At 48.9% G+C, this 24,752-nt stretch overlaps 10 protein-coding genes across 10 annotated transcripts; 6 read left to right on the top strand and 4 right to left on the bottom strand.

The window, feature by feature from the left end:
* Window positions 1-1,070: 1,070 nt before the first annotated feature.
* Window positions 1,071-3,048, top strand: LTR64_001472 (uncharacterized protein; the record flags this gene model as incomplete). The annotated part of the gene is made up of 4 exons (XM_064895853.1): window positions 1,071-1,102; window positions 1,154-2,007; window positions 2,097-2,941; window positions 2,992-3,048. 4 exons carry the CDS (start codon window positions 1,071-1,073, stop codon window positions 3,046-3,048), a joined length of 1,788 nt encoding a protein of 595 aa, XP_064758540.1.
* Window positions 3,049-3,448: 400 nt separating this feature from the next.
* Window positions 3,449-5,524, bottom strand: LTR64_001471 (uncharacterized protein; the record flags this gene model as incomplete). The annotated part of the gene is made up of 2 exons (XM_064895852.1): window positions 3,449-4,630; window positions 4,730-5,524. 2 exons carry the CDS (start codon window positions 5,522-5,524, stop codon window positions 3,449-3,451), a joined length of 1,977 nt encoding a protein of 658 aa, XP_064758539.1.
* Window positions 5,525-7,078: 1,554 nt separating this feature from the next.
* LTR64_001470 (uncharacterized protein) lies at window positions 7,079-7,936 on the top strand (the record flags this gene model as incomplete). The annotated part of the gene is made up of 1 exon (XM_064895851.1): window positions 7,079-7,936. The coding sequence occupies one exon, from the start codon at window positions 7,079-7,081 to the stop codon at window positions 7,934-7,936; it is 858 nt and encodes a 285-aa protein (XP_064758538.1).
* Window positions 7,937-8,582: 646 nt separating this feature from the next.
* LTR64_001469 (uncharacterized protein) lies at window positions 8,583-9,722 on the top strand (the record flags this gene model as incomplete). Its single annotated transcript, XM_064895850.1, has 1 exon — window positions 8,583-9,722. The coding sequence occupies one exon, from the start codon at window positions 8,583-8,585 to the stop codon at window positions 9,720-9,722; it is 1,140 nt and encodes a 379-aa protein (XP_064758537.1).
* A 1,702-nt stretch (window positions 9,723-11,424) lies between these two features.
* Window positions 11,425-12,430, top strand: LTR64_001468 (uncharacterized protein; the record flags this gene model as incomplete). The annotated part of the gene is made up of 2 exons (XM_064895849.1): window positions 11,425-11,552; window positions 11,605-12,430. The coding sequence occupies 2 exons, from the start codon at window positions 11,425-11,427 to the stop codon at window positions 12,428-12,430; spliced, it is 954 nt and encodes a 317-aa protein (XP_064758536.1).
* Window positions 12,431-13,996: 1,566 nt separating this feature from the next.
* LTR64_001467 (uncharacterized protein) lies at window positions 13,997-15,710 on the top strand (the record flags this gene model as incomplete). Its single annotated transcript, XM_064895848.1, has 2 exons — window positions 13,997-14,677; window positions 14,727-15,710. The coding sequence occupies 2 exons, from the start codon at window positions 13,997-13,999 to the stop codon at window positions 15,708-15,710; spliced, it is 1,665 nt and encodes a 554-aa protein (XP_064758535.1).
* A 296-nt stretch (window positions 15,711-16,006) lies between these two features.
* Window positions 16,007-18,880, bottom strand: msh2 (the record flags this gene model as incomplete). Its single annotated transcript, XM_064895847.1, has 2 exons — window positions 16,007-18,814; window positions 18,857-18,880. 2 exons carry the CDS (start codon window positions 18,878-18,880, stop codon window positions 16,007-16,009), a joined length of 2,832 nt encoding a protein of 943 aa, XP_064758534.1.
* Window positions 18,881-19,253: 373 nt separating this feature from the next.
* LTR64_001465 (uncharacterized protein) lies at window positions 19,254-20,696 on the bottom strand (the record flags this gene model as incomplete). The annotated part of the gene is made up of 3 exons (XM_064895846.1): window positions 19,254-20,305; window positions 20,393-20,488; window positions 20,534-20,696. The coding sequence occupies 3 exons, from the start codon at window positions 20,694-20,696 to the stop codon at window positions 19,254-19,256; spliced, it is 1,311 nt and encodes a 436-aa protein (XP_064758533.1).
* A 516-nt stretch (window positions 20,697-21,212) lies between these two features.
* On the bottom strand, window positions 21,213-21,764 carry LTR64_001464 (uncharacterized protein; the record flags this gene model as incomplete). The annotated part of the gene is made up of 2 exons (XM_064895845.1): window positions 21,213-21,488; window positions 21,510-21,764. 2 exons carry the CDS (start codon window positions 21,762-21,764, stop codon window positions 21,213-21,215), a joined length of 531 nt encoding a protein of 176 aa, XP_064758532.1.
* A 979-nt stretch (window positions 21,765-22,743) lies between these two features.
* On the top strand, window positions 22,744-24,318 carry PRI1 (p48 polypeptide of DNA primase; the record flags this gene model as incomplete). Its single annotated transcript, XM_064895844.1, has 1 exon — window positions 22,744-24,318. The coding sequence occupies one exon, from the start codon at window positions 22,744-22,746 to the stop codon at window positions 24,316-24,318; it is 1,575 nt and encodes a 524-aa protein (XP_064758531.1).
* Between the last annotated feature and the right edge of the window lie 434 nt (window positions 24,319-24,752).

The raw sequence follows: 24,752 nt of genomic DNA, 5'->3' as shown, positions 1-24,752 counted from the left end.
TCCAGAAGTTGTCTATACCACGACCTAATCGTTCGAGCTCACCTAGCCAAGTCAGGCAAATTTGTTCGGATTGCCTTGAGCTTTGTCATATCAATAGTCTTGCTGTACAAACAAATGCTTGAGTGGTAGGAAAACAGTCGGGGCAATATAGACGCATTAGATACTGGTGATCACTTCTCAGAAAAGCTAGTCATTCTGGAATTACTTTGAAATACTACCAAATGTTTCCAACCAGCAGAATGGGTTATATCAGGTTCTTTCGCAGAACCTAGCAGCGGTCGATCTATGCGCATCAACAGTGTGGCCACTATATATTCTTCATTTTTGCATGTCGGCTACCAACTTTACACAGACTGAGCATATCTAGCCAGATCCAAGAAACCTTCACTAACAATACAGGTTATCAAGTGTTTGGTGCCAAGACATCTTGAATGGAAGTATTCATGCAAATACCGCTGGCTTAGTGCTTTTCCTGTCGTAAGAGAAATACTAACTTCGCTATTCGTCGCTTTCCCTCCATAAGATGACTACGGCTTGAACGTGATTCGTGCTAGTGTTGGAGTCTTCGTGGTGAAGCCGTTTTGCAGTACACACGGCGACGAATCAATACTCCGGACATATCATCCGCCTGCTCCAATCAAACTCCACAGACCTCGTATCTGGGGGCAACTATTTCAGATTTCCTACCAGATGCACACTTTCTTCCATGTACAGCTGACTGCAGTACTTGACGCATCCACAAGCCCGTGCGTAGAGCTGATCTCGGATTTGATGTTCTCCGCTACTCATGACATGCAAGTCTTTTCGTTTGACGCTACAGTAACAACAAGTACATCATGACGAGTTTCCAAGACAATCATGCACTGTTTAGGCCATATTGTTGAAGCATCGGTGCTCACGGCTTTGGAGCTACAATATGATGACGTGAAGTGAAACAGCGTGTCCTCGTAGAGCAAACATCATGGGAAAGAGTAATACCCGAGCTCCAAGCTCGACAATCCCATTATAAAATTCCTCTTCTCGATTCTCTTGGTATTCCCCTGTTCAACAGCTACCAAGAAGTACTCAAAATGGCGACATACAACAATGGCAACCAGTCTTTGTAAGCAGGGCTTCTCCATAGGTCAGTCACTCTGCTAACACAGTTTCACAGCTTCCAAACTCACTATAGAGGTGCTTCTCAGATCGCTTCAGACACAGCAGGTGTCACGAAGCCATCTGAGCCACCCACCCAGGGTTCACAGTACATCACTTCCAACTTTGGTCAGCCATGGCCAGCCGATGGTCAGCATGCTTTGAATGTTGGTGGTATGCCAGTCACAAGTGATCCATTCCTCTTCGAGAAGCAACAAACCTTTGTACGAGAGAAGATTGTCGAGCGACGAGTTCACCCTTGCGGTTCTGGTCACTTTGGCTATTTTGAAGTCACCAAGGATGTTTCCAACCTGTGCAAGGCCGACTTCCTGTCTGATGTTGGCAAGAAAACCCCGTTGTTCTTGCGATTCTCGACTGTCACATTCGGTCGTGAATTCCCTGATCTGGCCCGTAACCCAAGAGGTTTCGCTATCAAATTCTACACTGGCGAGGGTAACTACGACATCGTCGGTCTAAACTGGCCTATCTTCTTCGTACGTGATCCTATGCAGGGCCCAGACAACATCCGAAGTCAGAGCAGAAACCCCAATACTTTCTTCATCGACTACGATGCTACGTTCGACTTCCTTGCCAACGTACCAGAAAGCAACCACGCCGGCACCATGTTCTTCTCCGATAGTGGACACCCTGATGGCTGGAACTTCCACGGCTACGGCAACCACACTTTCACATGGGTTAACAGCAAGGGCGAGCGAAACCTCATCAAGTACACCTTCCTGAAGAAGGGCGGTCAGAGATTTCTTGACTTTGCCACAGCTCAGAAGCTTTCCGGTATCGACCCAGATTATTCCAAGCGTGATATGTTCAATCAGATCCAGAAGGGTATTCAAGGAGAAGGAGACTTCCCAGAATGTAAGTGCCAATTTTCGTGGTCACTCGGCCTAGAATTGCCATGAGCTCATGTTTGACGCTGTTTATGAGCACTGCTGACCTTTTCTTAGGGACTGCATACGTCCAAGTCATGACTCCTCAGCAGGCAGAGCAGCAGAGCTTCGATCCATTTGACGTTACCAAGGTCTGGCCAAGAGGCGACTTCCCTCTCCAGGAGTTTGGCAAGATCGTGCTCAACAAGAACCCTGACCATTACTTCCGCGATGTCGAGCAAGCCGCTTTCTCGCCATCTTCCCTCGTTCCAGGTATCCAATCCTCCCCAGATATGCTCCTCCAATGGCGTATGTTCTTCTACCGAGATGCTCAGATGTACCGACTTGGCAGCAACATGCACCAAATCCCCGTCAACTGCCCATTCATGGCCGGAAACATTGCCCCACAAAGCTACGACGGTCTCATGAGACTGGACAACGCCAACCAAGACACAAAGAACTACCAACCAAATAGCTACGACAAGCCATCGTACAGCGAGCGAAGCGTCGAAGCTCCATTCGCCGTCGCAAACAACATCGTCAGCCGACAGTCCCACCACAAGAACGAAGGCACCGACGACGAATACACCCAAGCCCGAGAACTATACAACCGAGTCATGGACGACACTCAGCGTGACCATCTCCACTCCAACACCGCAACCTGCATGAACGCCGGCGTTTCGAAATTGGTCCGAACCAAGTACCTGGCACAGGTCTGGAACATCAGCCCAGACTACGTCAAGGGCGTTGTCAACTATTTGACTGACAAGAACGTCGACCTCGGTGAGGTGGAGAAGCTCAGCAAGGACGCGGCTATGATGGGTAAGACACAGAAGTATAAGCCCAAGGAGAGCGCTATGCACTTCTTGACTGGTAGGGATGTACCAGAGGGCCAGGCTCCTTATCCAAGCGAGAATACACAGGTAAGACTTGGTTAGTGATATACGCGAATTTGTGCTAATCTTATGCTTAGGGTCTTGCATCGAACCTGGCACAGCGCGCGTCTGCCATGATGCCTTCGACGTCGTAAATACTTGGGTGAATGATGACGAATGTTCCTGCAAACAGCACAGATGGGCATACGAACCTGTCGCAGTCATGATAATGCAGAACCTATAGCAGCAGAAAATGGGCTTAATGCATAATGAAAACATTGCTCAGCTACTTCCAAAACAAATTCAGTATTATCGCGGCTTTGCCAACATCTTCGAGTTGATCCACGCGCTGTGTCGGGCCCTCGCCCTCCCCCTTGGTTAAGATATCTGCCTGCCTGTCTGCCTGCCTTTTCCTGATATGTCCTCGCTACACAAATCCAATTTCGATACGTCTTGCTTACGTCCAGCAAATTGTCCCTACAACACCAACGCGACACAACCCCCTGCGCACAAACACCGTTACAATCCTTTCGTCTCATCCAAAACAACCCCCCTTCAAATCTCCTGCTCCTCCAAAACACGTTTCCTCCCTCTCAACGACACGATACACAAGTCCTGCCAATCAGCATCATCCCCGGTCTCCAAACATATCCTCGCAGCTTCATACGCTTCACTCTGCTGTTCGAGATTTCCCTCTTCAGCTACTTGAGACTGAACATCGTCGGCGGGCATAGCGGTTGTATGCTCTGGTGAAGATTTCTCGACTTCTGCATCAGATTTGGCTTGTGAGGCGTTGGGTTCGGGTGTGTCGTTTGTGAATACTTCTTGACTTGGTTCTTCGCTTGTTTTGTCGTTGTGGTGGTCTGCTGTGTGCTTTAGTGTTCTCCATGCGTGTTCTAGTCTTTCTCTGGGTGTTCTGTTGTCGGGGAGTGTTGTGTCCGGCGTTTGAGGTGGCTGTTGGGGGGGATCTGCGCGAGGGTTGTCTTTTGTGTGCGCGTCCCCTGCGATGTGCATAGGAGGTTTGTTCGATGTTCTTACCACGCGAGGGCTGGCTGTCTCTGAAGAGCAGTCCTTGTACTGTTCTCCACCTTCTAACACCTGACTCTCAGACTGCTGTGTGTCTCGTTGTGTCTGGTTTTGTGATTGCGTCTCGCTGCTTTCTGCTCTTCTCTCCACTTCCTCGCGGATCGACTTGTCATACCTGAATTCTTGTCCAGAGCACAAGTCTCCAAACAGAGATTGCATGCTGACTTCTTCACTCCAGATTTTGAGGTCTATAGTGCAAGGACAAATATCTTTGGGCCGGAGAGTGCCGACGAGATGTCGTAATTCTGAATAGGATGAATGTCGTGAGTAGGGAAAGTGTATCACGTTCGAAGTGGTGGTAGGTAGCTTCTCTTGCTCGGTCAAAGCTGGTTGTTTGTTAGCGAGGGAGAGGAAGTCTTGAATTGTCAGTTCCTTTGCAGGATCAATGGCGTGTCCTTCTATCACAAAGCGGGGGACGTGGTTGTCTTGTGCGTTGTCGATCGCAGACTCAAGCCTGTCGACTGCTTCTGTGTTGCTTGCGTTTCTGCATAGCTTTCGAAGTGATTCCAACATGAAGCCATTGATATTACTGAGTTCGACCTCGCGTTGGAGGTAGAGGTCCCCTCTACCTCCGCCAGCACCAATTTCGGCCAACTCAGTGCCATCTCCCAGTCGTGAGATTATCGGGGTCACCCAGATTGTGTTTTGACTCTTTCTGAGGAGAGTGTGACACGGCATGCCTGGCTCGCAGCTGTGAATCCTTGCATTTGGTTCAGTAGAAAGACAACCAGCTTGACGAGCATTTCCTACCTTAAAGCCAGTAAGGGCAGGGCCTGGTTGTGCATCTAAACCATCTTCTGCCACACCACGGAACAATCGGAACTGATACTCGTCGACGTGAACGTGAGACTGCAGTAAGCTGCTCAGAGTGATCCAAACATCTTCGTATCCAAGTGTCCAGGCGCGGAAGTAGAACGTACTGTCAGATGGAGCCTCCTTCATTTTCTTGACTAGCTCTCTTAGGCCCTCGGATTTTGTGGGAAATTCTCGGTGGGTGTCTTGGTGTGAGGCAAACGTAGTATCAAGGTAGATGCAATCTAGAGTCTTTTGGCCTATAGTATATGGTATGAGAACAGGATTTCGTGCAATAGTAGCGTTAACCCACCATGGTTCAGCACGCACATCACCAGTATACAGTACTGCTCTTCCTTCGCCCTCGATCAGGAACATGACCGCACCAGGACAGTGGTTTGCGTCGAACAACGTAACACGTATCCTGGACTTTGGGCCCAGCTCCAGTTCAATGGGAGTATTTAATGGAAGAGGTCTCAGAATCTGCTTGAGATGCTTGTATGTCTGCTTCCTGGCTTCTAGAATGCCTTTCGAAAAGTTGATTCGATGCGGATACTTTTCCATCTTGAGTAAGATCCTGTGTGTAGCTGCCGAACAATACACAAAAGGCATGCGCAACGTTTCAAGGCCAAGTAGATGGTCGCTATGGACGTGACTGAGGAAGCACGCTGCAGGTGGAACCTTGCCATGTTGACGGAAATAGTCAATGCGGATATTAGGGAACTCGTCTACAATGCCGTCGAAGGTCGACATGGTACCACGTTACTTGAGCAAAAGCACTTGCTGTCATTACACGGAGAGGATGTCGGCTTTATTCGACGCAAGAACCAGTGGTTACATTGAGGATCTGTGGCTGCTTCCCATCAGCGAGTCCTGCTTCAGGCTAGGTGACGGTCAGCAATCGCGTCACTGTGGCACAGTAATTCCTCGAATACCAGCACTTGATATTCCGGTGCCGTTTTCGTATCTTGTGCCAAGGCTGTAAGGGAACAAGAGAAAGGCTATTGCAGTGCTGCAGCTCAAGCAGTATTTCCAGGTGAGATGATTGGTACGCGTCAATCGGCAGACGTGGAAAACCGAGCCACGCCAGGAAGAACGTTTCATGCAGGACTCACAACCAAGACCGCAATGGTCATGGGATGGCTGGGCCAATAAGACGTCCTTGGCCGCCGTAGGCAAGAATCACCCGTGAGACCTGCACAGGACGCAGGAGCATGGTACCAATGAGCTCGATTGCGCAAACTTTGTCACCCAGATGACCCGAGTGACTCGCAGTCACGCCGCATTAGAGGGTCGTGGCAGGTGTTCCGAAGACTGTGACACTTTGCTGTGCATGAGCACGGTCACGAAGGTCAAGAAAGAGATCAAACATGAGATGTTTCCGTCAGAAGTTAAAGACTGAGCGTCAGCAGGTTGATGAATTCAGAGATCTTCTGGAACGGGATTGAGTTAAATTATCCACCCAAACTTCCCTCTGAAGAAAGAGGGCCCAGGCGATGGCGGAGAGTGGAAAGGCCGGCCGTGGACGAGAACATCTGCAAGTTGTGGACAGGTTCGGGCCAACCTGATCGTTGGACGCGGATAGGTGGTCACGTAACAGTCCACGTTGTTTTTCTACGAGCATTGGCAATAAACTATCGGACTGCTGGCGAGCGAATGCAGCTATTCTGCTAGCTCGTTGGCTCTATCGTGCATCCGTTTACTCAATTGGAGTGGGTAGAGGAAAAACTCAGACAGCTCAGCGGCCCGTTTTGTTGCATTCCTGCTTCTACCACAGTACATTCTACACTACGTGCCTCGCCCACCTCAAGGCATACCTTCTCCTCTTCCTACCAACACTTCTTTCGCTCTTTCCTCTTTGTCCTTGTAGTGTCGTGTCTACTGTCGCAAGCTCGACGACGGGTGACCTCTCTCGCAGTCAATCCACTCAGGCTGCGAATGTCCTCAATCATCCTCCCTCCACGCTGCAGATAGATCCTGGCCATATAACACCCTACGAACGCAACCTGGACCAATTTGATGTCCTTCACTAGACTCGTACGAGACTTGCCATTTTGATCAATACATAAATCTCTGCGCCTCGGCTGGGCCCACTACCCTTTGAACACTTTCGCTGAAATTGACTACAACCGTCTACCCAAACCAAACAGACAAGTCCTCCTTCGTTTCGAACACTACTTTCGATCTGCTCTACTATCCAAGGGCTCTGAAGCACGAACACGTATTGGATTGCAGCGTGTGTAATGTTTGAGCCCTGAACAGACAGTACCAGAATCTTTCGGGAACTCATTGTTACAGCTGTTCAGGATGAAGAGACCCTCTATACACGATCTTGTCTTTAGACATCAGTTCCCGAGCCCAAAACAAAACGAACCACAAAATTTCTACGCTCACGTCCAACGCAACCTCGTCCCTGAAGTGCGAGTTGAAGTACAAACCTTCTATGGTGCGTTGGACAGCCTCGAGGCTCAATATCCCGGCCTAGACTACACCCACGACCCTCACAGACGAAGACTCGGCAGGTTCCCATGGCACAGAAGATTGTTCCGAACCTTCGATCAGCTTCGACTGACCGACGATGAGGTTCTCTCAATCTGTCAATGGGAAGGCACAAAGAGTGCAAAGGACAAATACGAAGCAGAAACCGGGCGCAGTATCCATGACACTACTGCTGATGATGTGGCACCGCCAGAGCGTTCCTCTCCATCCGCCGTTGTCCATCGTGTTCCACGACGCCAACCTTCAACAGAAACCATGGCACACGTTGGCGCTCTGGACGATCACTCTATCGAGGAAGACCAATCAGAAGATGACGACGATATAGAAGTCAGTGTTGGTGTGCAGCTCAATGATCAGCTGATGGCAGTTGAAGAAGGTGACTCTCCAAGCGAGGGGCCACTCGAGGAGTGGCTAAAATACATGCATGAAAGAGACGTCAATCGGGATTCAGTGCTGCAAGCTATCAGGGCTGGTCACCCTCCACCGACAGTTCTGGAAAATATTCGAGCTAGTGCTGCCATGTCCAGCAATGAAGCTGTTGTTTCAGCTTCTTCCAACATGATGTTTCCGCCATTACGCAGCATTCCTACCACGCCGCAGCACAGTTATGGTCTGGCAAGTGAAGAGATATTGGCGTCGTTGCAGGAGCGCAGAGTTCAGGCCTGAAAACCGTCTCCGAAAAGTACAATTCTTCTAGTGTGACGAGGGCTCTTGTTGGTCGTCTGAAGGTTTGCATAGCGTGGTGTTGTTACGGTTCAAAAGCAATGATGACGAATCTTACGAAGGAGGTGGTGGCATGTCTGTACTGGAATAGTGGGTTGGTAAAGACATAGTATAAGTCGAGGCGTCTTCCACCTTATCAGATTCTGAGTATGAGGTGATAGGGAAGGTCCTTCGCCCATTTTACTCAGTCAATATTTCTCTTCAACCTGACTTTTGAAGAAAAACTTTATCTCCTGGTGACTAGTATCTGCTCGGTCCAAGATTGATTGTCTCGCTATCTAAAAAATCTGTAGGCTTGTTGAGCTCGACCTGACTAGTACATGACTGGGTTCTCTGGCAAACCTCCTGTAAACCCTCGTACCTGCCAAAGCCGGTCATCGCCGAGGGTTGCAACCACACTTAGGATGGGTGTGCTGATGCAAATTCACAAGTGATTGACTGATATGTAGTTTTTGCAAAGCGGTCAGCATATTCGGTATCGTTGCCATCAAGAAACAGGATAAAACTTCCCTGCACGCGCGAGCCTCCCGTCTCAAGACGTGACCAATTATATGCTGCGGTTTTGTGAACACTGGTGAGCAGAGTTGCAATGGCTCCATCTACCACTATCAAGCCAGTGACAGTCTCTCTTGAAGACCTCAGATCCGGCAATGTCGCTTTTGACAAACTCCTCGAGGCGTTCGGTCCTTCATCTCTAGGTATACTAGTAGTATCAGACCTGCCAGCATCATTTGCAGAGCTACGTTCGAAAGTGCTCACCAACTCATCGCGTCTCGCAGCGCTACCAGCCTCGAAGCTTGAAACGTTGACGAAGGAGTCGGCGAAGTATCTGGTGGGCTGGTCGCATGGGCGAGAATCACTTTTACCGGGTGTAGTGGATATATACAAGGGAAGCTATTACATCAATTGTGCTTTCTACAAGGATTCGAGCCTTCAGGGCGTGCGGAATGGAGCTGAGAAGTTCCCGGGTTTTGATGAATATACTGCTGAGAATGTCTGGCCTAGCGACGAGGACGTACGCGGGTTCAAAGCTGATGCGGAGAGTTTGATCAAGCTGATCATTGACACGGCTGTGTTGGTGGCGAGATCGTGTGACAGATATGCAGAGGAAAAGATAGATGGCTACCAGAAGGGCTATCTGGAGAAAATGGTACAGTCGAGTGAGACAACGAAGGCACGCTTGCTACATTATTTTCCAAGCAAGGAGAGCGGCCACGAGACAAATGGCACGACCAATGGTGATCATGACTCGAAAGCAGCCAAAAACACCGACGACCAAGCAAGCAACAGTGGCGACAAAAAGACAGAACACGATTGGTGCGCGACTCACCTCGACCACGGCTGTTTGACCGGCTTGACAAGCGCAATGTTCACCGACGAAGCCTCACACTCACCCTTGCAAGAATTACCAGCCTCTCCCTCCTCTAGCTCAGGTCTCTACATCCGCGATCGCAACGGCGATACTCACAAGATCAGTATCCCACGCGACTGTCTGGCTTTTCAGACCGGTGAAGCACTGGAGCTGATCACTCAAGGCAAGCTTAAGGCTGTGCCGCATTTTGTTAAAGGCGTTAACATGGCAGAAGTGGATGATAAGCAGGCGCGGATTGCGAGGAATACGCTTGCTGTGTTTACGCAGCCGAACCTGGACGAGGTTGTTGATCCGCAGACTGGTTTGACGTTTGGTGAGTTTGCGAGGGGTGTGGTTAAGAAGAATACGGCTGGCTAGAGATACGACACGACACTGCAGAGACACCCTATAAATTGATTCTCAGCTTGCGAGGAGGTCAGGCACAGCATGACAAACACTACAAGCCAGGTCTCAAAGGTTGGAAGGACGAATGATCATTTACACGACTTTGCCGCAGTATTGACCCGGCACCCAAGAGACAATCCAGATCCGATACAGTCCTGCCTGCGCTTCAGTACACAGAGCTAAAAATCGGCTTCTCGTTCTCTGATGTGCCACAAATCCAGTCCATATATTGGTCGATCATTCGGTTCTGGTGACTTCTGTGCGTCTCAGACCAATGCACTAGGGTCGCACGTTATTGACATATGACTGTACTAGTAGGCAGTGCCACGGACAGCGCTCCCAGCTCAGAACCAATCGTGATGTTGACAGAGCAGCAGCGTCGAATGCACCGCGATGCGATTTGTCAAATAGGTTGCCCGATTGTCCTCGGCCTCCAAGTGTGGGCGCTGCTTGTCAAGGACTTGGTCGCCACAGAAGCGTTCGCAGGACGAGATTGTGACCGATTGTGACCTATTTTTCAGGCAGGACGTAGAGGTGTTCTGCAGGTATTGATCGAACGTACCTCCTTCCCTCCAAAACACTTCGAAGCCAACGCATAATTTCTGATGCCACTACAGAGAAATCAATAGCGATTTGGTTGGACATGAATCAGGACTGCAGTCATGTGTCTTATCTCCGGGGTTTTGTGCAGTCATAAAAGTACCAGCCGTCTCGAATTGAAAGACGGATATCATCTTGAGGTTATCTAAATCCTCGCGTCTCAGGAGTCCATAATCACGCACAGCATTAGCTCAAGAAAACTTGAAAAGTGGTGGGCTGTGATGGTCTCGTCGCAGAGAACGGAATAAATTTGTCAAAGTTCAATATGGCTTATGGCTTGTTTCTCACAATCGATCGTACATTGCTTTTCATATATTTACAGACTTTTCGGTCGTCCTACTGCCACCACTCAATCTTCTCCTACGTTACCCAAGCATCGAGCTTAGAGCAAAAAAACCAAAAACAATCAACAGCGAGGATTCGCTGGTTGTCTCCAACCCAACTACTAACTCGTCGGCGCCAGGCTTGAGTACGGGTGATCGAACGGGAACCCCTATTTTCCTAACCCTATGGTCGATTGCGAAAGATAATTTCGGAATGTTAATATATAATCTTAACAAATTTACAGCAGGCTCGATGCCGGTTGTAGTTAGTGATGTGCTTTTCAAATATCTCTACTGCATTTTTTGGAGTTTGAGAGCTTTGTCTGCTTGGGATAGCTTCCTGCAGAATACCCCAGCTCCGAAGTTCCGCCAACCGTTGTTCATTCACACGAGTATGCCGCCAATACCTCCTAAAGAATGCGATGGGTGGTGGCGTGAGCCATATCATTCCTTAATATCAGTCGTGTTTTTGACCTCTCTCCGGATGCACAGAAAATTCATGATGTCAGTCCTCAACAACATCACCTAGTGTACTTCGCCCTCGAGAGCCATGACTAAGTGGCTGGTGCTTCGACTCAATGACGCGCTCTGCCAGAGTGCCTGCATGGTCACTCGCGAACTGTCGCATCGTTGCGACTCTGATTGACTAGCTGATGTTCACCTTGTTACAGCATCGTTGTCGCTTGCTTCAACTTAGCAACGTGCTACACAGACCTTTGCGACCTTTATCGTGTAGCAGCTACAAGCTCAAGATGCCACCCAAGAACAAATACACGGACCCTAAACTTCGTGAGGAGGTCAAGGAAGAGCTCAAAGCGGGCGACAAAGGAGGCGCACCGGGACAATGGTCCGCAAGGAAAGCCCAGATGATGGCTTCTGAGTAAGTACTCACAAGCAAGACTCCGAAATCTTAGTATTGAGAAGTTCAACAGGTATAAGAAGCGTGGAGGAGACTACACTACGGACAAGACCGAACAGGACGAGTCACAGAAGCACCTTTCAAAGTGGACAGAGGAAGAATGGCAGACCAAAGAAGGCTCTGGAGAAGCTAAACAGGCCGATGGTAGTCGCAAAAGGTATCTACCCAAAAAGGCATGGGAAAAGATGACAGAAGAAGAGAAACAGGAGACAGAGGAGAAGAAATTGGAGGAAGGTAAAGGGGGGAAACAACAATTTGTTCAGAATACGACCAAAGCTAAGAAGGAGAGAAAGGCTGCTAACGATGAGGAAGATAAAAAGTTTGAGAAGAATCGAGAACAAGAGAAAAGACGATCAGCCCGTAACAAAAAGGAGGAAGCTCCGAAAAGCACTGGGGACGCGGGTGCAAAGAGAAAACAGGCGGAAGTACAAGATGAAGTCAAGACGGGTGACAAGCGCAAGAAAACGACTCAGGCGAGTAGTAGTAGAAAGAAGCAGAAAGATGACGAGGGCGAAGCTCAGCCTGCCGATGATGCAGAAGAGACCAATGACGATTCGAAGCACGAAGATGGCAGTTCAGACAAGAAGCACAAGGCCGACGGTGAGCCAGCCCCCAGAGGCTCAGTGGACAGATTGCCAGAGAAAGGTCAGAAAGCATTCTGGAAGTCTGGAGGATCAAAAACCGTTGAGGGAACGGTGCAAGATATCCTAACGAAGGCCAAGAAGATCGACGGTAAGAACGTCAAGGCTACAGAAAGCGATCCGAGAATCGTGCTGAAGGGTAATGCAAAGGATGCGAAATTGTGCGTGCACAAGCCTGACGCATGTTACTATGACTGAACACCTGTGATCATCTGGATCACAAACTCGATCTGAACCTCGACATCCTCATTCCATTCATGCAGGTGGTACGTGGAACCTTGCGTCGAAGAGTCACACCATCTATCTTCTCTTGTATCGCCGAATATGACTGAACGATATCAGGAACGCGATGTCTGGATATATCGGTCGGTCAAAATACTCTTCAGAGCTCCAAATGGCGGGCAGAGCTTGTGAACATACAGCTTCTGATCATCAGCACTCTCAGAGTAATTGGATTTCGGACTTGGCCTTGCGACATCGGATTTGGCATGTTCAAAAGCTCTCCACCACTCTACAGTCGAGCCATCGAAGCACGCTTTTTCAGTTGGGGAGCATGTCGTTTCCTAGGAATATCTAGGAGGATGAGGCGCCTGGCTTAGTACGCTCTCAAAGCGTTTAGTCCTCTGAACTTGAGGGACGTCACAGCTTCGGTGATTATCCCCTATACCGTAGCTAACGAGCTGGCCACAGGCTCGAGAACATCGTGTCAAAATTGGCCCAGGCCACAGTGGTACAATCAGATGAACAAACAGAACAGGAAGCGAGGCTGGATTAGATACATCGAGTTGACTACATGGGTGTTGCTCAGCTGACTAGTTGATTCCGTTCTGACATTGCGATCTACAGACTGCCTCGAATAACGAGTTGCGCTCGCGAGGCAACAAAGAGCTCTGAGAAATGCAGATAAAAACCCATCGATTTAGGGCTACAGACAATGGTTGTCCTTAGTGTTTGGCACAAAGCGTGCATTATCAGTGTGATGGCAACTGATTGACTCAACATTGTTCTTTTTGAGAAATACTTTGACAGCCTAGAAAACAACGATCATTGTTTCTAATACAACATATATCTGTGGTATTCGTGCTCAACTCCGAAACAACCTGACCAAGACAGTACAGGACAAACAGCAACAGGTAAGTGATATCCCATCTCCTTTACTGACTGTGGACAGGCATACACGAAGCACCCAATACTAACCAGCAGATAACATTAATACTCGTTTCCAATCAGCACTACCAAGGTAAGTCCCCCTCCCCTAATGGCTAACAAGGTGTAGGTCATGCAGCATGGTGGCATTGGAATTGGACCATTGTGGTCAGGTAAGTAACAAGGTAAGAATGGTAAAGTTATCCCTCCCCCAAACTATTTCTACGGTAAGTGATATCTTTTCAAATTGTCTTCTCTTTCCAATCACTACGAGTTTAGATCGTGCCTTTCACTGCGAGTTCCATGTCGGCGAGTGACGGCCTGAAAATGCTGTTATTTATGTTTTTGTGCATTGATATCACCTCGCAATCGAGGCTCAGCTCTTTAATGCAGTATTGACGTTACCACAAGCCGCCCAAGCCATTTTAAAATTCTACATCATGTCAGTATTGTCTCAATGGGTTTGGGGCTCCCGAGGAAGAAACTCGTTCATCGCTCTTTCCACACGTACACGCATCGCCACTTCCAACATCAGCTTCAATGTCTTATTTCTTAAGCAAACGATCTGCTTGACATGATGGCCCTCGACCTCAAACATCTGTCCCAACGAGAGCCACGATGGGTAGCTCATTCGATCGTGATACGGTCAAGAGCAAGACTCACACTCGTCATTCTTCCATTACTAGCATTCCAAGACCATCATCTGGATCGTCCCGTCAAGCAGATCCAATCCGCAAGACGTCCAAGTCATGTTTGACCAGAACACCATTGCCATCACCAGAGGGCGCAAGACGACCAGTGCGTAGATTCCTTATGGATCGTAACCACGATCTACCACGAAGCGTACTACCTGGATCGGACACCATTCTACCACACCTCGATACCTACGAGCCTCTTGAGGATGTTTCAGCCATTCCAGCACAAGCCACTGTGAGAAGCTTGGTGAAGTCTCAAACAACACCAGCACTGCTCTCTCCACACGTGGATATCCCTGCTCGCAGTCTACTACGTCCCTTACCCGCACCCCTACCACGATCGTGTACTTACGATGATATTGCCCCGCCGCGACAAGTACTTGGTCCGAGTCAATATACAGCTCAAACTCCACCAAAGAAGGAGAAGGAACGAGGAGCGCTGTCTGTGCGAAACTGGCTGCCTGTATCTCCGTACGTGTTCCTTTCAGGTAGGAAGACGAGGAGCGAGGAGGACGTTTCGTGCCATGCGGCAGGTCAATTGCAACACGGTCAGAGCAAATATCTCATTGAGAGTGAAGAATTTGTCGGAGAAAGGCATGTGCATGTAAGTCATATGTGAAATGATGTTTTCCGGAAAGTGCTTACAATATTAGGTTCATACTGCCCAGCCCGCGCAGTACTGGTTAGGACGATATATGGCTATGCTTGACCGCTTGCGAACAACGAAGCTAATCCCAGCACCACCGGCTACAAATCACGACCGGCGCATAATACGAAGAGCAAAGACAAGCATGGAGTTTGATCGTGCCGAAAAGGACATTAAGGCAGAAGCTCTAGGAGTCTTGAGGTCGTTGTGTCAGACTCAGGCTGCATATGATAGCTTCAAGACTTTCACAGTCTCTTTACGGGCCAAGGATCCCGACTTCATGCCTCCAGGTATCAAGACAAGCAGCCAGACTTTGCGAGGCCAGACCGAGCGCAGAGCTCATGCAGCCGAACCAGGTCAACCACCTACGAAGGCAGAGCGGAGGGATCTTACTGGTACTCTTCCTCGAACCACATTTCGAAAGCCACCAGTATCAAAGCCGCCACGCTACCCTACAAAAAGCTTTACGTTAGACACTTTCAGCAGTAAAGGATCTGTTGATAGCTTGGATTCGGTCAGCAAGCGAGGACAGGCACGCTTTCAGACACACGATCAACAAGAACTGGAACAGGGCAACATTCAAGGGAGACAAGGCCGAAGCACTCGCGAGACCTTTGCAGAATCAAGCTCCGATCAACAGTGTCCAGCTACGCAACGTAACACGGGCCCAAGTATCATGAAGCTGCGCATATCTCCTACATCTAGAGATCGAAAAGTTACGGCAGTGCCAGCTAACACCTTTGCATCTCATGCTCAGGTCGACACCGTGACTCCATCTATTTCGAGCTACCCAAGCATGTACCAGCTAGCCCCTGCTGCCGATGGTGGAGAAGAGCGATATGCCCACCAAGTCGAATCACCAGGTCAAGGTCGTCGTTTTCGAAAATCAGAGAGTATGAAGAAGCTCGTTGATGTCAGTCTGAAAGAGTTGAAGAAGATGGGCCATCGCGTGAGCAATACCAGTGCCTCTGATGGCAAGCAGGACATCTGAAGATGCTATCAGGCTTGAGGGGACACTATCTGATTCAGGCTCAGAATTTGACCAACGACTATGGCACGATACAAAGCTTGACAGTGGCGTACTTGAACTCTGATATATTTTCGTCGAATTAATCATGAACAACGTGGTGGTCCATTTCAATAACTTTCTTATTATGCAGTGCGTGTGCTTCATGCCTGCATAGGTTGGTTGACTCATAAGTAGCCAAACAAACTCCTCAACACCAGGCTCGACATGTTCTGTACATCCTGAATAACTCCACTTGATGTTTCGATCCGAAAATCCCTCTACAGTGCCTGCATGCTCTCCGCGAAGAACCGATTCTGCATAAGCTCCCGATTACTCCTCACCATCTCCCTCATCAACTGTGTCTTCTGCTCATTACTCATCTCCAACCCCATATCCTCAACCTTGGCCTTCCACTGCTTAAGCACAGCCTTCAACAGCCTGGTGCCTTCATCGATCTCCTCTTTGGTGTACTCTTGTTTCTTCTTATCAACAGCCATTTTATCGTCTGAGTGCGAAGAAAAGTCCTCGAGTTCTTCAGCTTTCCTTCGAGCCATGTTGACGACTTTCTGAGGGAAGCGGACTAGTTCAGCGACGTGGATGCCGAAACTCTGGTCGGAGACACCGGGTTCGACGCGGTATAGTAGCGTGACTTCGCGCCTCTTATTGACTTTGACGTCGTCTTCACCTTTGACTTTCTGCTCGTCTCCGACGAAAGCCACGACGTGTAAGTTCTTGACGGCGTCGGGATATCTATCAGACAATGCGGTGAGTTCGTGGAAATGTGTGGCAAAGCACCCGAATGCGCCGATGCGGCTGACGATTTCTTCGCTGATGGCCCATGCGAGACCGAAGCCGTCGTATGTGCTGGTTCCTCGGCCGAGTTCGTCGATGATGATCAGGCTGTCTCGGGTTGCGGATTTGAGAATGTTGGATGTCTCGAGCATTTCGGCCATGAATGTGCTGACACCTTTGAGTTGGGAGTCTGAGGCGCCGACACGTGCTAGGATGCAGTCGAATATAGTCAGTTCGGCAGATGTACATGGTACGAAGCAGCCTATCTGGGCCATGAGGGCGATACAACCGATGGTTCGGATATAGGTGCTCTTTCCGCCCATGTTGGGCCCTGTTATGATGAGAAAGCGAGATGTGTCTCGTCGTAGTTCCACGTCATTGGTGATGAAGGTTATGTCGTCCTGGCATTCCATACAGGGGTGACGAGCTTCAGTTAGTATGGTGTCTCCTTGGCCGCGTTCGTGCATTTTTGGTCGAACGTAAGCAGTTGGTGCATGTACCGATGTGTTCGCAAAGGAGACGATAACGTCGAGGTGGGCTATGACCGCGGCCAGCTTTTCGATCACAGGCACGTAAGAGGCAGCTACAGTGACAACCTCGCTTACCAGGCCAGATTGAGTGGTGTTGTACTTCTGGCTCAGTTGGTCATGCTCGCGTCGCAGGTCTGAAAGTTGTCGGGTGGTGAAATAGACACCGTTTTTCTGCGTGCTTATCTCTTGATAGTTTGACTTGTTGCGAATCGCGCTTGCTTCTGTTCGTGTAAGTCGGAAGCAATACCCATGTACTCTGTGATTCTCGAGGAAGAGCTTCTTCTCGATGTCCTGGTTTAGATCTTTGCCAGCGCGACGATGTTCCACCTCCATCTCGTGTTTGATCTTGTCAAGCCGCTCACGAATGATACGAAGTCGCTCGTCGTATTCTGATTTTATGATAAATTCGTGACGATCGAGAGCTTCCAGGTCGACCGTTGTCTCCACCATCTCTGCAAGCTTGCCCAACTGGTTCGAGAGCTCACGGAAGCGTGCGGTATAAGCATCATCTAGAGCGTCTTTATAGGTTTCATCCATGACAGACTCAAAGGCCTCGATGAAACCAGGAAGTCGGATAACAACCTGGTAGGTACGGACCACATCCTCTAGGTTGGCTAGCTTTCGCTGGAACTTCTTTGCAAGTCGGTACAGCTCGGGGATTGATCTAAGATGTTCTTCTTGTAGATTCTGTCGCAATTCTGTGTCATTGACGAAGGCCTCGACCAGAACCTGTCGCTTCTCAATCTCTGACAAGCTCATCAAGGGCTGCTTCAACCATTGTGCGAGTAGCCTGCTGCCGATTGGAGTTTTGCACTGATTGAGTAAGCCAAATATGCTCATTGTCTTCGAACCATCTCGTGGGCCTGGCATGAGGTTAAGTGCTCGTAGAGCTGCGGCGTCGAGCTTCATGTACTGACTGAGGTCGTGCTGGTACAGTTGATACTGGCCAAAATTGCTTGTGTCGTGCATCAATCCCAGGTACTTGATGAGAGCATTAGCGCTGCCCATGGCGAGTTTGAGTTCGGTGACAGCTAGTCTTCCAGACGCTCCTTCCCCCTTGAGTAAACGAGCTATATCGTCTTCCACGTCTTTAGTGCCAAAGTCAGGCGCAGGACGTTCAGAAATAGCTATACCACAAGAGTCTGCAATTTGGCGTAACTTCGCAAGCTCCGGATCTTTTTGCTTCCCATCTTTTGCAGTATCCTTGACCAGTAAACATTCCTTCACACCGAGCTGGATCAACAGACTTTCGAAGTTCGAGTATATGTCGTTGTCGAGAAACTCGCTGACACCAAGTTCACGTACGCTGGCATCAGCGAAGCAGACTCCGACGGATTTGGCTTCACCGGCTCTCGCAGTCACTTTGACAGCGAGCATGACTGGAGCGCCACTGCCTTCACTGTCCATGCCAGCTCCTAGTTCCTCTTCGACAGCTTGTAGATTTCCTGGACTGGCCTGCTTCACCATCTTCAGGTTTGATTTGCCCGGAGCTTGCCATATTTCTATCCTCTTGCCCAACTTGAAGAGTGCCTCTCGGAGAAAGTTGCGATAGACAGTGATTGTCATTGTTACGGAGGGTAGTACATCGCCACGTCCGAGATTCTTGATGACCGCTGTAGTCTTGTAAATTGTTCTTGCAATGAATTCTGCATCTTCACCATGTGCAGAGAAGAAGTCATTCCTATCCACGACTCGTATGGTATCGTTGTCGGTCTTCGCAGGCAGTGATCTGAATGCTCGAATGAAGCCACCTTCGTCGTCCACCTGATGCTGTCAGTACTGCATATACAAAGACATGCAACTCACCTTTAATTCTGGTCTGGAAGCCATCGCTGCGAATCATTGGAACAGATGTCGCAGCCTCGGTTTCTATAATGAATCTCCGAAATGGACGCGTCGTTCTCGTGACACGCGTCTCTATCGATAAGAGGAATATCAGAAGTTATGAACTTCTGGCAGGGACATATCAGTGGAAAGCCTAAATCTACAATGAAGATCACTTCCTGTATACATAGAAGTCATTGGGGGTGAGTTCCAGTCAGTGTTCGCTTCTGCCACGATACGCAAGCAGAGCCATGCCATGCGTTAACTGCAAGCCCCTTTTTTTTAAGCACGCATCGTTCTTCTCAATAGTGCAACGACTAGCTATATTTGGTGCGTGCTGACAACATCTGCCAAGCTGCTCTGTCAAGTCCAAATATTTTCATGGTCTATTGATTCCTTTCAACCAACTCTCCAGCTTGTCCCATCTCCAGAGGACACCCCATCCACCAAAGAGCGAGCACAGCCCACTAAAGATTATCAACGGGCCATAGCTCGAATCATAGGCAAATTTCGCAACAGAGTTGGTCGATCCGGCCTCAAGCAGAGACACACTAGCCAGTCCACCCACGACATAACCAACACCTCGTGCGCCATTGAATAGCCCGTAGACCATTCCGGTATCGATAGCCTCGTTGCGCTGTGCAGCTTCACGTTCCATATCGGCAAGCACACCTCCCCACGTAGCTGAATACCCACCAGCGAAGAATCCAAATGTCATCGAGAAGACCAGCAGGAGAGCTAGATCACCACGTGAAGTGAGGCCCCAGAGCAGGAAGGCCGAGAGGGCGGAGCTGAAGGCTGATACAGATGTTACGGTATTAGCTGAAAGCTTGATATGCTTGTTATCGCTCAAGTAGCCGAAGAAAGACGAGGATGCGATTCCGGGTATATTGAAGAGGGTAAGCAGTAAGGTTGCGGAGGTCTGTGACAGCAGAGCGACCTCTCGTGCGAACTCACTTAGGTAAGTTTGAGGTATGCCATAGCCTGCACTCTGCAGGATGATTGCAAGGCTATAAATGTGGAAGGTCTTGTGTTTCAAGAACTGCCAAGGTATCCTTCGTTGTCGAGACTCGTTGGTTGATAGGAATGGAGGATAAGTGGGAACCAGGAGTATGGCCAGAGTGCTGGTGCCTGCCCCAATGGCCGCCCAGGCTCTCAATGCCACCCGAAATCCGTAATGGTCGATCAGTTGTCGGAAGAGGAAGGGACATACAGATCCGACAATGTTCTTGCAGGAAAGGGTAATACCATAAGCCAAAGCGCGATTGCCAGTGCTATAGCACTCGCCAAGTGATAATGTCATCGGACTGAACATCAGCGTACACCCGAAGGCGGCCATAACTCCTTGTGTCAGGATCAACTGCCAGACAACCGTACTGAAAGAAGACAACGTGAAACTGATGCAAGCAAGACCCGCACCACAAAGCGCGGCTGCGCGACGCCAACGAGCATAACGTTTGGTGAAAAGAGCGAACAACAATGGCATAGAAAGGTACATAACTCCGTTCTGAAACATACCTACGAGGCCAGTACGTGACTGGTCGCCTTTAATGCCAACAGATCCCCAGTTTGTGTTGAAGTATTCTTGAAATACGCCGAAGCTCATTGCAAATCCTGCTTTTTGTTATGTTAAGTGCTGCTAATTGCGACCTGACTCACCCCAGATAGGTAGTTGCACCAGCGCGGACCCTGCGAGAGTCCATAACCTTTTGTTATGTATCTCTCCGTGCCTATTACCGAGGTGGTCAGAGGCATGTTCTTCAATGTCTTGAGCATGTATTCCCTCGCTATTTGAGGTTTCACGATCCTGCAGTCGAGGCATCTTGAATGCTGGCCACGAAGTTGTACTGTATCTCTCTAACAATACACCTTCACCTGTGAACCTGAAGAAGACCACTCGCGACGCTCGGAGAGGCTTGCAACAAATAGTACAGCAAGTGCTCTATGCATTGGGCGTGAACATGACCTCGTGACCAGTTGGAATATCGAGTCTATTCAGGTAGTGAGTCACAGTGGTTGCAGTTCTGAGCCGATGACGACACTCGCACAGATGTAACGATACGACAGACATTGCAGATCAGCAAAATGCGTTAGCCAGAGGAGTGCCGTGGGTGCATGAGGCATTTTCTTTTTTCCTTTTTTCTGATAGATAAAGATCATTCTGGTCATGGTTATCGTGGTAACAGGAAACCTGATTTAACACGAGTGGAAGTTTGATATTAGATCTCTCGTTTCCAGTCGAGCACACCAATTTGTTGCTGTTTGATGACGAGCATGTAGAGCATGATTCACAACGACGATCTATCACCACTAATAAGAGATGGTTGAGGATATATACTCATCTGTCGTTCCTCAAGCTCCATGGGTCCAGAGCTAGAACCAACTTCGAATGAACGTCTGCATCGTCTCCAATGGTCTGCAGTAGCTTCTCCCAGAAATCGGTTCCAATTCTCTGTACGAAGAGTAAAAAGCCACCCCAAACAAAGTCGACATATGATACACTATCTCCCATAAAATATGGACCACCATTGTTTTCCTTAAGCATTGCCGTGATCTCATCCAGGTAAGGTTTCGCAGCATCCCAAATCTGTTGTCCTCCTTTCTCGCGTTCGAACTGATCAAGTGGCATACCTACTCGAGCTTCACGGGTTTTGTACCAGTGTGGATGAGAAGCTTCGTTGAGCAGACGTTTCGGCACGTTCGGAATATAGAAGGGTGCCAGCGTCGGCATCAGTTTCAGAAGTATTGTCTCTAGCTTCGAGAGTACCGGTGAATCGATCTGAAGCGAGGGCTGGGGATATCTTTTGTCGACCTCGGCTGCAATAACTCGCGAGTCCATAACGAAAGTACCGTCAGGGAATTTGACTGTGGGCGACGTGTAGTCAGCCATGCCCTCTTTGTTCGGTGCTATACTACGAATGCAATGTTAGACTTGAATGATGTACTTGTTTGATGTACCCTCTGATGGCACACGTGGGGGAAATTGACAGCTCTTTTCATCTGTTATGCACATACTGCTTCTCTAGCTTCGGCTGTAGATCTGGATACTCAGTCCATTCTGTCGTATAGTCAATGCCTTTAAAGTTGAGTAATAATCGTGTCTTCCAGGGATTCAAGCTCCAGCATTTGCAGGGTTCCCTACTTGGGAGGTCGTAGAGGACTACCTGCTCGGAGCTTGCCATAATGATGTCCAAGGTGATGTGACACGTATGTAACCAATTACCAGTGTACTTGCTGAGGAAGGTCAAATATAACCGTAATGATGGTTTTCGAGGCAATTGATCTCTTTAAGCGTGGGAAATTCCAAGTTGCGACGTCATTCAGCGAGCTGAGATCGATGGGGAAGTCTCTCCTCAATACTACCTGGTATCGTTGGAGAAGATGTGATAGAGAATCAGTCTGGCATGTTCCACTGACATTCGACAGCATAGAGCTCACTAGCCAGAAGAGACTGCTGCAAGGTAACGCTGAAGGCTGGGATGATGTTCGACAGCAAGTTACAACACATCTCTGAACTCAAGCATACGCATACTTGCTCGGCTTTTGTTATTCAGTAATGACTTAGTGACTGGGGATTGGGGTAGAACATCACTGAATTTAATGTTAGCATCTTAACTACAGACAATCCAGCTTTGGTAATCATTATGTCTCGTTGCTAGTGCTGTGGAAGATGGCGATAAAGCCATAACTGAGAATAGAAAGTTAGGTCAAATGGTTAATTGAGCTCCACTCCTTTTACGCGACAGAAACGCGACACGTACGCGTACACTTTGTCAAGTACGCGTTCAAGCTGCACTTGGTGCATAATGCCTGCTTTCTTCTACCCTCTATGAAGACCTTTCTTAGCACTTGAAGAGCTATCCCCGAAAATGCCACACGCTATCTCTGATATGGAGGCTGACGTTCCCTCTTCACCTCCAGAATCTACCTCACAGAATCACGATGTTGAACTTCCTGCTGCACCAGAAGCGACTGCTGCAACGACGAACAAAGTAGCTCTCGAGGACATTTTCAACGACGAGGTGTCTGATTCTGATCTCTTGACAAGCACGGCAGACATACCATCGTCACCACCGACAGCAAAAGACAATCACCGAGGACAAGACGTAGCCAGTGCCAGATCTGGCCAGGCTGAATCATACAGTGATCCATCTGTGATGCTTCAATATTATACACGGCTATTTCCATTTCGGCCACTGTTCCTCTGGCTGAATGCTTCACCATCGCCATCACCAAGATTTGCGAACCGAGAGTTCGCCTTTACCCTGTCGAACGATGCCTACTTGCGCTATCAGTCGTATCCTTCCCACGACCTGCTTCGTAGGGACATCCTTCGTCTGAATCCCTCACGTTTCGAGATCGGCCCCGAGTACAGTACCAATCCGCGAGATCGTAAAACCTTGCGGAAAGCGAGCACATTCCGTCCTCTAAGTAAAGAGATGGTTTTTGATATAGATTTGACGGACTACGACGATATCAGAACCTGTTGCGTTAAGGCAAACATATGCGAAAAATGCTGGAAGTTTGCTACCATGACCATCAAAGTGTTAGATGCAGCATTGCGTGAAGACTTTGGTTTTGAGCACATACTCTGGGTCTACTCGGGCCGTCGTGGTGTTCACGCTTGGATCAGTGACAAAGAAGCACGAGAGCTTGACGACGACAAAAGAAAAGCTCTTGTGGGCTATTTTGAAGTGCTGAGGGGTGGTGTACAAGGTGGAAAGCGAGTCAATGTCAGGCGGCCGTTGCATCCACACGTCCGCCGGAGCATGGATATTCTTCGTCCTTATTTTACACAGATTCTCGTTGAACAAGAACCTTTTCTTAGTCAGTCCGGACAAGATAGGCTTCTGCAGTTATTACCAGATAAGGATCTGAACGATGCTCTTAGGAAAAAATGGTCAAGTTCACCAGATCGGCCAAGCAAGAAGAAGTGGGACGACATCGACGAGCTTGCTAAAACTGGTGTCAGCAAGAATCTGGACACCAAGGCGCTGCTAGAAGCCAAGCAGGATGCCCTGCTCGAGTACACCTATCCTAGAATCGATGTGGAAGTCGGTAAGAAGCGGATACATCTGCTCAAGTCGCCCTTTGTTGTGCACCCAGGCACAGGAAGAGTCTGTGTGCCTATCACTTGTGGAGGTGACATGAAGAGAGCCGACCTGTTCGATCCGCTCACTGTGCCGACGGTCACCGAGCTGTTGCGCGAGATTGATTCTTTTGGTCAGAAGAATGAAGAGGAGCAAGGGACGTCCCAGGAAGATTCTAACCGCCATGAAAATAGCAACCAGAAGAAGGTGCTCGACTGGGAGAAGACCAGGCTGAAACCATATTATGAGCTTTTCAACGGTTATGTTAACAAACTTGTCAAGAGTCAAACGACAAGCTTGAAGAGAGAAAGAGACGAAGACGGACACAATGGCGCAGATGCCATGGAGTTTTGATGCGAGGTCACAGTGTATGAATATAATGTCTCTCTATCTCTCTACCCAGGATTTCCATCAGAGGCAGGACCCGGTTTCAGTCGGCACACGTCTGTCTGCTGGATGAAAGTTGCGGGTACCAATCGACAATTGTAAATTTGAAGCTGCGACCAGACCGTGAACTTGTACTCGTAAAGGCGTAGTACATCAGAGGAGTGTTCAGTTGGACATTGACATAGGTGTATAGGATACCAAGGCCTAGATTGATGACTCCTCAGTGCTATGCTGCGATCAACGCATCAACACAACTTGCTGCTTCTGACTCTTGGAAGGTATCGTGTTACTTCAACAGCACATAGGATAGCTTCTTCATCAGCTTCAATTTGTTCCGATCCCAGAAATGTGAGTAGAGAAGACGGTTGGCTCGAGGATGACGCACGAGCTCCACTTGCTGA

Source organism: Lithohypha guttulata, assembly GCF_036872675.1.
Source record: "Lithohypha guttulata strain CCFEE 5908 chromosome Unknown scaffold_1, whole genome shotgun sequence".
Lineage (NCBI taxonomy): Eukaryota > Fungi > Ascomycota > Eurotiomycetes > Chaetothyriales > Trichomeriaceae > Lithohypha > Lithohypha guttulata.
Note: the sequence above shows the minus strand (reverse complement) of the source record. Positions and strands in the feature narration are given on the sequence as shown.